Genomic DNA, 11289 nt, shown 5'->3' on the forward strand with positions numbered 1-11289 from the left:
CTTTGTAAAAATAATAATAAAATAATACTGAAATAATGACCGCTTACATTTTGGGTAGAGGAACGTGCAATTACTGATTATAATTAAACAACCTGTAATGTGCATTATTAATTCACGCCCCCTATAACGCTAAAGATGCTGGGCGATATTGATTTGAGGACTCGTGATATGGGTAACGAGCGCCCTCTGTTGGTACATTGATGATGTTCAAGGTTTGAAATAATTGAAACAATTAGAACGCTTTCAGATATATTACATTTCTTTAACTACACAAGCCTTTCAGGTGACTTTCCTGCTATGAAAAAACATTAACATCGGAGTGGGGGAACGTGGGGGAGTGTTTTTAATATGGTCCGTAATAATGAACAATTTGGGTAATTTAGAAGATGGTTCACTATGGGCAGAACGGACAACCCAACGCACCCTATCCATGTCCTGTAGACCAGGAGGTGTTGGACCAGAGCCGGCAGGATCATGAGGGATCACATCAAACATGTGACATGTCTGTTCAAGCTGCTACGGTCAGGCACACGCCTTCGCTGCCACGCAACAAGAACAGAGCGGCTCAGACGGAGCTTCTAGCCATAAAGCCCCAGGCCATCAGGTCAGGAACATCAATGCCAACCCCCCAGTGCCCCCTTTGAGTAATTCACAGACTGACACTGACAATCACAAAGAGCAATACTGGTGCCTGACAGACATTGGACATTGTCATCTCATTCATTATTTACATGCTGCTAAAGTATACTAGTGCTATATATTTATTTATTATTGCTATTTTATATTTATTACTTTTTAAATCACGTTTTATCTTATCTTACATTTTTGTACTTTTTTTTGTACTGTAATTTTTTTGTACTCTTCACATACATTTAAATGTTTTAATGTTCCTCAAACCGTTGTGCTACGTCCTAAGATGAGCGAACAGGGATATATAGCGGAACCTACGTCATCACAGCGCGACAGTCTAGTCCTGTCGTACAACAAGAAGAAATGGCTGCAAGGTTACTGCTCCGCTCCGCGCTCCGCGCCGCAACGGTGTCCCGGGCCTGCCCGGCCCTCGCACACACCCGGGGCATGGCCGCTGGAGGTAAGACGGGGACGCCTTATATACAATATAAGCTTTTTGGGGTTCAAATCCCACATGTTTAACCGTAATGGATGCGTTTTTAGGCCAGGCAAGGACATGCCGTGCCATTGACTGAAGGAGTTCCTTATTGAGATGAACTAAGGCTGATTGTATTGGGCCTCTATCAAACACTATAATGTCAACCAGAAATATATTGTTACTTGGGTCACATTGAACAGTTGTGATAAGGAGGATAAGAAGGATTAAGCTGTCACTTGAATGGCATGTGCCGTGCTCTTCTTGAAGGGTACTGATTGCTGACTACTAACTATAGGTCGAATGGAAAAGGTTGAACTAAGTTATTATGAGGATCATGGTAGTGTGGGACGCAGAGTAACTCATTACATATGAGCGATCCCATTTAGTGTTCATGTTTAAACGGCGATGCGAATGTCTCCTTTTACAGACCAGAATAGATGTATAGGTAATCATAACTGCATCGTAGTAGGCCTAGCGCCACCAAGAGTCCCAATAAGAATACACGAGAGCTGACTACCTCTGAATATAGACCACACACACGTTTAAATGGATTTGACAATACGTCTCCCTCCAACATTGAAGAAACATCCCTCTGTCATAGGGCATGGCGGTGTATGTTCATGGCACCTAGTCTTGTATCAGGCAGGGGCAGAAGGATTGAGCAATGTTCATCCCAGCCTTTGAAATCTAATGAGAAAACAGTCTGTTTCATGCTATGGACACATCTTACTTGTATTTATTCAGATCTAATATTGTCAGAAATTACTTGAGAACTACATTAAGCATTCTCTATTCTTGTGTATGACGACAGTTGTATTAAAATGGAACAGACTTCACCTATCATACCAGATACCATGGATTTTGGTTCATCTTCATCAGAGACTGAGTTTAAATCTTCATAATCTTCATATATTTCATATATTAACAGGTATACCCACTGATGAGGAACAAGCCACTGGTCTGGAGAAGGTCATCATGACGGCTGCCAAGGAGGGAGCGGTGAGACCACTATTCCCCTAAGAGTCCTCTGGGATTCTGGATCCATGCTGTCAGCTCAGACTGCCCTCATACTGAGTTGGGAAGTTACGGCTTGTTTGTTACGGCTCGCCGCCACTGGAGCCATTGAGCTTCATGTTTTTATGGGCATTTTTCAGAGTTTCCAGCGTTCTGCTGGGAAGCCGCTGCTGTAATCAATGTAATCAATCAATGGAAGGCGATGCACTGCCTGTGTTGTCTTGCACCCGATGCCTAGGCTGTGTCAAAGTGAGGCAAATCGGCACAAATTTGTTCTTCAACAAGAACAAATTTAGTTATTGTTGAAGAACGGCATCTATAAATGATTTCGTCCATAAATTTTACATCATTCTTTGTACATTGATAGCTGTCTGACGTTGTAAAATGTTAGTTTTTCGCGATAGTGCCCTGGGGAGCACATTTAGTGGCAAGTTGACGCATCGCTGATGGCGAGCAATGATGCGTTTTCATCAGATCCCTGGTGTTAAGAAGCTGACAGTGTAATGCCAAACTTTGATAGCTAATTCATTCTTTTGTTTATTTATTGAACATTTGGGACTTAAAAGAAGCCTTCTGTCAAATGTGGTTTATTTGATAGTCATCAGCAAGTAATAAATTGACTGTGATGGATGTGGCATATTTTTAATGGTTATATTTATACAAGAGGTCTTTCGTGCACAAGACTGCCTAAGAATTCAGGACAATATAGTATAACCACAATAAAAATCTTTATAGTAAAAAGACTCAGATAAACAAGACATACTCAAGTGCAAATTGCAATGTAAAATCCTTTCATGTCTGTCTTTCCTTAAAACTCTGCCTACCGTTTCAGGATCCCTACAATCTGATGCGGCCCAAGGAGTATGCCGGCTCCAAGGCGGACCCCCACATGGTGCCCTCCATCACAGCTAAGAGGATCGTCGGCTGCGTCTGTACGTCCACTCTTCGGTTATTGTCTGGTGCCATCGTGTACACATTTGTTTGTAAAGGGGCCCAGTTATACAGGAAATGGAGATGGCGTATATTATACCATCATATATAGTCACAGGGTAACAAAACAATAAGGAAGGGATTGAATGGAAACATTAGCTTTGCCGCAACAAGATGCTTGTTTTCTCCATGCATTGGTTGACACTGGCTCGAGGGCAGGTGGCTCAACTAGAAGAATTAAAAAGAGCTGGCTAGCTCTGAATCTGGACCAAAGGATTGCATTTATTTGACGATACATTCCCCTGGCAAGGCGGTGTCTATTCATGGCACCTAGTCTTATATCTGTCTATCGGGGCAGAAGGATTGAGCCATATTCATCCCAGCCATCTCAATCTAATGAGAAAACAGGCTGTTTCATGCTATGGACACATGTTATTATAAATGTTTTATTCAGATCTTGTATTGTCAGAAATTACTTAAAATAGCGTTCTCTATTCCCCTGCATGACAATAGCTATAGCAAAACAGAACAGACTACGTAAACTACCATGGCATACCAAATGCCATGCCATTAAATCACATGGATTTCCCTCTGAAATACTCTGTATACGGTTGGGTAACAACCGTATACAAGGAAGTGAGTTAATCAACAGTAGCTCAGGGTGTAGTCTTTGCTAAAGCAAGACGCCCAACTCCTCGGTTCTCCTCATCAGGCTGGGTTTCTCCTTGCATTGGTTGACACTGGCTTGAGTACAGATGTTGTAGTTTTGTGTCTCTACACGGTCCTACCTGAGATGTCAATGTGCAATCTAAACTCATTTAGGAAATCGACGAAAGCTAATTGGTTAGTTAGTTTGGTTATTCAAACTTTTTCTTTTACCTGTTAGAACCCCGGATCTCAAAAATAGATGGTATATAAATAGGACAAATCCTCTGTCTGTGGTTCTTCTTATGGTTTCTTAACTTGGATTTAGAGAGCTCTTCCTTGCCCGACAGTGGACTTCAGGGGTTTTGTAAAATAAGGCTTGTTGAGCCCTTGGAAACTAACTGTGATTAAGGGCGATTGATATCAAATGGACTTGATTGAAGTGTTCTCCATGCAGCCCATGTGTTTCTGCTCCTGACCCGATGTCCTCCTCTCCCTGCAGGTGAAGAGGACAACACGGCTGTGGTGTGGTTCTGGCTCCACCAGGGGGAGCCCCAGCGCTGCCCGTCCTGCGGAGCCCACTACCAGCTGGTGGCCCACGAGCTGCCCCACTAACTTATACCACCACACACGTCTCCGCATACACCTCTATTATTACCCATGTTAACGTAAATGTTCACTTCTTAATTATTCCAGATGATGTTGGAACAACTCCCAAGAAAGATTTTATCTTTTTGTCTGATCTGATCTCTGGGTTTTGGTTCCAACACACAACGTATATCAACTTTTCAACCTCATCTGTTGCATTTTTGTTTTTGCTTCGCATACATTTTTTGTGTTTTAAAAACCTCGGGACACAATTCTATTCTCTGCAGACCTCCATTGTGTCGCAGTTTACATTGTCATGTACTGTAGCCTACAATCTTAACTCCTGGTCCAATTGCGCTTAATGAAACAATAAAGTCTTGAACTCCTACATGAGTCTGTTTTGGTCTTTATTCTAATATCAAATGGCTATAGTCAAATTCAGGCATGCAAACTAGAAATTCGCTGCGTCACAAGCAAGTGTCCCCTTGTAAACAGTTTGGCGCAACAATCACTGGTTAAAACACCACCAACTTGAAGTTATTGTCAGACGAGTCATCCCAAAATTCACGCAAAGATAAGCATCCTGAAACATTTTTCTTTCAAGCTAATATGTGCGTTTTCGCAAAAATTGGAATACAATACAAGCTGAAAGAAACCACTGCTATCCTGTAACGGTACCGGAGCTCTGTGCTGTCGACACCACAGCAGGGCACAGACACACAGGATTCACTGTGGTTTCTGTGACATAAGAAACACTAAAAATGAATACTAATGTTTTATAAAGAAAGCTATCTTAGTGGGAAAGCCACGCAACAGATAGCCACGGTTACATACAGTAATATTCTTATGACGGGAGAAAGGAGCAGAAATATAGTATAGAGACAACTTGAAGCTGTGTGTGCACGTATGTTTGAGTGAGAGAAGGGAGTGAATGAGAGACAGAAAAATCGGACCCCCCTCCATTGTACCTCACAGGTACAGAAGGCCTCCAACAAGGATGGGCCACTGAGTGCAAATAAAGCTAGTGCATCCCAGAACAACAACAGACCAAGGAGGACCCTAACCCTAACCCTAACCCTAACCCTAAAAAATAAACTCTGGGGAGTTAAAAAAAAAATATATATATATATATATAATATATTATGTATATATATAATTTAAAAAATATATAATTATTTATATATATATATAAATAATTATATTTAAAAATATATTAAAAATAATAAAATTAAAAATAATTTAAAATAATTTAAAAAAAATAAACCAAAAAAAAACATGCGCGCAGGTACAATTTTTTTATTATTTTTTTAATTTATTTTTTTAATTTATAATTTTAATTTATATTTTTTATAGAATTTTTCTTTTTAATCATTTTTTTTAATTTATATATTTATTTTTTAACTCCCCGGAGTATAACCCTGGAACCCCCTAGTGGGTCTGTGTTATCAGTTTGGAAATTCTAGAGAAACCTTTAAATAATGTTTTATACTTTAACCAGTTTGATTTTAGTCAACTAAAATCAAAATGATATTTAGTCGACTATACAATACAATACATTTAAAAAGTAATAAATGAGCATTTAGTAGCTTATTTTTCAAAAAGAAAACTCTGGATAACCCTGGAACCCCCTTAGTGGGTCTGTGTTTTCCTCGGCTCACGCATCATTCTCACCTATTTCACCCCAAACCAGTTTGCATGCCTGGAAATTAATCATTCAACAGATCTGTAGTGATTTTTGGCCATGTTTTGTTATGTCAAAGGAACCTTATTCAGGAAACATGTTAACATCAAACAGGCATGCAAACTGGTTTGGGGGGAAAAAGGTGAGAATGATGTGTGAGCCGAGGAAAACACAGACCCAGGGTCTGGGGGTTCCAGAGTTATACTCTGGGGAGTTTTCTTTTTGAAAAATAAGCTACTAAATGCTCATTTATTACTTTTTAAATGTATTGTATTGTATAGTTGACTAAATATCATTTTGATTTTAGTTGACTAAAATCAAACTGGTTAAAGTATAAAACATTATTTAAACGTTTCTCTAGAATTTCCAAACTGATACGCCTAGGGGAAAGATCTATTAACCGGTATTATGGAATGGTGTTAAGGTTTAAACTGCATGCTGCTGTTAGTTGGGCCATTTGTCTTGTGTTTTTCACCATTGGTTGGTTGCTTATAAGGTTGGTTTGGGCAGGGGCTTCTGAATATGTGTTTTCCTTGGATTTTGGCACAAGGGATTATAACATCTTATCCTGTGTATTAATGAAATAAACGTGAAATATACATACACAGACTAAACTGTTGTGATATGGAACAACTTTATACATCTTATAACCAAGTCTCTATAAATATGGCCTTGCTTTTTCTTTGCAGAAAAATAAAAAATTGCAAAAACACCAATGATGATTCATAATGTTTGTCAATCAGATGCTTATTAGTTTTCTGGGGAACAGTCAGCCTCCTATCAACTCTATCAATCATTAAAACAAAGTCATCTTCAATCATTGGGACTGCTAATCCTGTGTGTACAATGCATTTTGCTCTGTTGTTGTTGTGGGATTCACTAGCTTTATTTGCACCCCACTCAGTGGCCCATCCTTGTCGGAGGCCTTCTGTACCTGTGAGGTAGAATGAAGGGGGGTCAGATTTTTCTGTCAATGTTTGTTGCAATGTTTGTCAATGAATCTCCACGAATCACACAAGTGGCCAATTTTGTTTAAAAAAGGGCGAATTTCGCCGAAAGGTTACTAGTTTGCATGCCTGAAAAGATACTGACCTTTTTACAAATTAATTTTGGTTGGCTCATTTATGTATTTTTTATTGGTCCACCACACAGAACTAGACTCAAGATGGCCTATGTTCCAGAAAGGTACAAGAGACTTCAAAATCTCAAATGCTAAATCTAAAGTATGGAAATGCCATCTTGTGACAGGTTGACCTTCAACGTTTCTCCTGAAAGGCTAAGGTTTGTGTTCTATGGAGTCTAATTCAAAGTCTAGTCTAATGGATGCAGAAGGGTAAGATACTGAAATTCTAAACATAGCAAAACTTTAGTTGGCTTAGTTAAATAAAGTTTAGAATTCCTACAGAAGTTTTACTTCTGGTTTACTAGCGAACTCTGAAATTGGAAGCAGAGATCCTGTGTTACAGAGGTAATGAAACAGCAGGAGGTGGGTCATCTGGAAGTCCTGGTGGAGACTTCCTTGAGTGGAGACCGACCAGCTCCTCCTCAGACCGGTGAGTTCACTCTGAGTCCAGCACATCACTTATAAAAGTGATGTGCTGGATTTCATCCTTTGTATTGATTCCGTTAACCCCTTAAAATTAATTAAAAAAATTAGCTGAAAAGGAGAGTCGCATCTACAAATTGTTATGAAATAGGAATGTATCAGAACATAAGTTTTGAACCCTCTTCACGAGTTATAAAAATACATGGAATTGCATGAGGTTATACTGACACTATATTAAAATGTAAACAAAACAGAATTCAAGAATTTATTGGTTCAGTAAGAGCAAATGGACCCAGAGCAAGATTGTATAGTACACAACTATGTAAACTGCAATTCAATGGAAATGTTTGAAATACAATACTTCATCCCGATGCGAAAGCCGATGAGGTTAAAAAGTAAAATAAAGTCCCACAGACAAGTGCAAGATCCATGACCTCATTGTCAAATCCCCCTTAGCTTCGCTCTGACAACATCTGGAATAGTCAAGGACATAACAGGAGTATAAACAGCTCTATGGTAAAAGAGGTGAGTGAGGAGACGTGTGTGGTGGTATAAGGTTAGTGGGGCAGCTCGTGGGCCACCAGCTGGTAGTGGGCTCCGCAGGACGGGCAGCGCTGGGGCTCCCCCTGGTGGAGCCAGAACCACACCACGGCCGTGTTGTCCTCTTCACCTGCAGGGAGAGGAGGAGGAAGACGACATCGGGGTGATTACATTACATCCAGGGATTGGTTCCTTCCACAACATGACACCGTTTCAAGAACAAACATGTGACTAATGTGTTTTGATCAGTCAGAATAAAATTAATTACGTTTTATGGAGGATATCACAAAAAATGTAACATAATCTGGTTTGGTTGCTTTGCCTGCCGGCCTGCTCAGACTTGAAGAGGCAAGTGCAATAAACAGCTTTCTGGTTTATGGGGAAACTATCAGACTCTAGTTTTATGCATGAGGGGCAGTAGCACAGGAGGAAAAGCGGGTTGGCTGGTAACCGCAAGGTTGCTAGTTGGATCCCCGGCTCCTCCTAGCTGAGTGTCGAGGTGTCACTGAGCAAGGCACCTAACCCTGACTGCTCCCGACAGGCTGGCTGTCGCCTTGCATGGCTGACACCGCCGTCGGTGTGTGAATGTGTGCATGAATGGGTGAATGTTAGGCAATATTGTAAAGCACTTTGGATAAAAGCCCTATATAAATGCAGTCCATTTACCGTTTACCATTTATGTGAAGAAACACAGAGGCTAAATATTAACCACACAGACAGCTGTATGAACGTTCGGACAGAATCAATGACGTACAGACGCAGCCGACGATCCTCTTGTCTGTGATGGAGGGCACCATGTGGGGGTCCGCCTTGGAGCCAGCGTACTCCTTGGGCCGCATCAGATTGTAGGGGTCCTGAAACGGTAGACGGTAGAATGACACACTTATCCCAACAATACGACTCCAGCTTCTTTATATTTGGACATGTTGTTGAAGAGGTCTTTGATTTCATGCTCTAGCATATCTCTTTGCCATATTCATAAGGCGGCCGCATTAACAGTTAGCACAGGATATCATTTGTATTGTAGTTGTTTACCATTTTCCCAAATAATGCTAGCGAGATTGAGTTTAGACTTTCAACAGATAATGGTATTGATGTGGTTTATGTTTCCTAGACAATGCTTCTAATATGGGTTTTAATAGTCTCTCACCGCTCCCGTCTTTGCGGCGGTCATGATAACCTTCTCCAGCCCGGTCGCTTGCTCCTCATCGGTGGGAATACCTGATCACAGACCAGTGGAAACACTCAGATCAGCTTCATGCATTGCTGAACTACTGTCAAGTGTCAACCATTGCAAAAGTACCACTTCTAACACGTTTTGGGGTCAGATTCAAGTAAAGATGTAACCCCCAACCTCAGCTGCTGTTGTTTCAGAATCAACTCCTTTGCCAGTTTGCAGTTTACAAATGTGTGTACGGTTTGTAACATTCAAATGCTGTAAATAGAACGTGACTTTGTGCTAGGATAGGATCATCATCATTTTGGCAGACTATTTGGTACTATTTGATACAGTCACAGTCAGTCAAATGCCACTGCTGTACAGCCAATCATGCATTGAGTCAGCAACCGAATCGATATGATCTTAAGTCAGTTGTCATGTCTGGTAAAAGTGAACCGTAGGGTCACCTCCACAAAAATGGTTTAGCTTCGTGGTGGTAAGAGTAAGAATCTGGGAGAGACTACTGTATTATATATATTATATATGTAAATAGTATTTAATGGGCACCTATGTTTTGTTTTTTTTCACTATAGTTTAATAATAAAACGGGCCTATTTGGTATAAGAGGCTGTAGCACTTCCGCCTTCCGCGGTGTCCCCGTCCCTGAAATAGAACTACCTGCGTTACCCAAACATCTCTTTTCGTGATCTGAACGCCGAGCTCACCTCCAGCCGCCATGGTACGAGACATCGAAGGGGCCATGGCAGCCCGGAATGTGGTGGTTGCCCGAAAGGCAGAACGGAGTAGTAACCTTGCAGACATCTTTCCTCTTCTTTTTGACAACTTTAAGCCACCGTCGCTTTATTTTGACGTAGATGTTTGTTGCGCGTGCGCGTCAGCGTGTGATGATTAATGAGTGTGGCGCTCAGAAAGCTGAAACAACTATTCAAGAAATCAGGAAAGCAATAGTGAACGAATATTATTTGGATTCAAAACGAAAAGTATTTTGTTGTATGCCAAAAATATTCATCAATAATTTAATTTCAAAATGTTTTTTACTGCAATGATACAATTTATTATTAAAGGCTCATACTCTCTTCAGGTATTCATGGACCAATAACTTATTCTGAATGATAAGAAAAGATTATACATAGGACCTGAAAATAAATCGGGGCCATGCAGTCTTCTTTCAGCCAGGGCTGTTTTTCCAGGCAGAGTAGGGTAGTAGGGTAGAAGCCCTAAGAGGGCATATATGTTGTTGTTTTTGGCATATACCAATGCAGGTAGACTGAGGATATTTGGGATCAAACCCAGAACCTTCCGGGTAAAAAGTGTAACACCCACTCAAATTAACTGTTCTATTCCTATTCTGTACTTTTAGTGCAACAACCACAACAACTATGATGATACCAATTGGCCAAGGACCAAGGACGGATGGACTAGAATGGACAAGAACAATAACAATAACAATAAACACAAAAATCATTAAAATATTGGATTATTATATATATTATTATTTTCCAGATAAGAGGCCATCTTCAGATCCTCAGATGTTGCCAGCAGCTGCATTGTAATTCATTAAAAGCGGACTCTAACACCGAGGCAGAGCACTACATTGGCCAGACGCTTGCTAGAGAAGCTCCACATAGTTAGCGGGGAACAGCCCATAATGTCTGTTAGGGGCGTATCCTCTCCACCAGCCCACGTCCACCTTCTCAATCCCGGTGATGAGGTCGTGGGGGTCAAAGGTGATTTCTGTATCATTCGCTGAAAATAAAATGAAGATGATTTTATGAAATTTGGTGGACGACATCTTTATTAATTGTCGTACTAATGGTCTTGTAATTGCTGTATCTCACCAGCTTGGTAGTCATAAAGAGCTCTTGCCTTTAGACTATGGTCTTCACCCGTCTGAAATGTGAAATGTGAAAAAAAGTAACTTTTCATTAACAAGAGTTAACCTCAGAAATGTATTCTGAGCACTAGTGAACTCCCAGCTGATGTATGATGGATAGATCAGCACTCCAGTAAAATCCATAGGCTGATAAATGAATCTATTTATCATACATCTGGGTGGA

General features: G+C 40.5%; 3 protein-coding genes across 7 annotated transcripts in view; 1 reads left to right on the forward strand and 2 right to left on the reverse strand.

The window, feature by feature from the left end:
* Positions 1-987: 987 nt before the first annotated feature.
* Positions 988-4673, forward strand: LOC311368063 (cytochrome c oxidase subunit 5B, mitochondrial-like). Its single transcript, XM_084486947.1, has 4 exons — positions 988-1090; positions 2037-2107; positions 2955-3054; positions 4200-4673. Exons 1-4 carry the CDS (start codon positions 994-996, stop codon positions 4310-4312), a joined length of 381 nt encoding a protein of 126 aa, XP_084343073.1. The 5' UTR covers positions 988-993; the 3' UTR covers positions 4313-4673.
* A 3090-nt stretch (positions 4674-7763) lies between these two features.
* LOC311367450 (cytochrome c oxidase subunit 5B, mitochondrial-like) lies at positions 7764-10074 on the reverse strand. Its single transcript, XM_084486298.1, has 4 exons — positions 9937-10074; positions 9203-9273; positions 8807-8906; positions 7764-8182 (listed from the first exon to the last, which is right to left on the reverse strand). The coding sequence occupies exons 1-4, from the start codon at positions 10031-10033 to the stop codon at positions 8070-8072; spliced, it is 381 nt and encodes a 126-aa protein (XP_084342424.1). The 5' UTR covers positions 10034-10074; the 3' UTR covers positions 7764-8069.
* Positions 10075-10316: 242 nt separating this feature from the next.
* Positions 10317-11289, reverse strand: part of LOC311367430 (drebrin-like protein) — a gene marked incomplete at its 5' end in the record, with an annotated part of 6553 nt that continues 5580 nt past the window's right edge. For all 5 annotated transcript variants that reach the window (XM_084486275.1, XM_084486272.1, XM_084486273.1 and 2 more), the window contains 2 exons: positions 10317-10978; positions 11071-11122. In XM_084486275.1, the coding sequence (XP_084342401.1) occupies positions 10842-10978; positions 11071-11122 (189 nt within the window). In that variant the 3' untranslated portion in view covers positions 10317-10841. The remainder of the gene's footprint in view (positions 10979-11070; positions 11123-11289) is intronic.

Source organism: Micromesistius poutassou (assembly GCF_964030765.1).
Source record: "Micromesistius poutassou genome assembly, chromosome: 22".
NCBI lineage: Eukaryota > Metazoa > Chordata > Actinopteri > Gadiformes > Gadidae > Micromesistius > Micromesistius poutassou.

Bases quoted from the DNA above. Each gene is read 5' to 3' on its own strand.
- LOC311367450 (XM_084486298.1), bottom strand. From the start codon at position 10,033: ATGTCTGCAAGGTTACTACTCCGTTCTGCCTTTCGGGCAACCACCACA. The intron at 9,274-9,936 runs GTGAGCTCGGCG...GTCTGTGATCAG, and splicing joins TCGTACCATGGCGGCTGGAG to GTATTCCCACCGATGAGGAG. The intron at 8,183-8,806 runs GTACGTCATTGA...CTCTCCCTGCAG, and splicing joins GAGGATCGTCGGCTGCGTCT to GTGAAGAGGACAACACGGCC.
- LOC311368063 (XM_084486947.1), top strand. From the start codon at position 994: ATGGCTGCAAGGTTACTGCTCCGCTCCGCGCTCCGCGCCGCAACGGTG. The intron at 1,091-2,036 runs GTAAGACGGGGA...ATATATTAACAG, and splicing joins CCGGGGCATGGCCGCTGGAG to GTATACCCACTGATGAGGAA. The intron at 2,108-2,954 runs GTGAGACCACTA...CTACCGTTTCAG, and splicing joins CGGCTGCCAAGGAGGGAGCG to GATCCCTACAATCTGATGCG.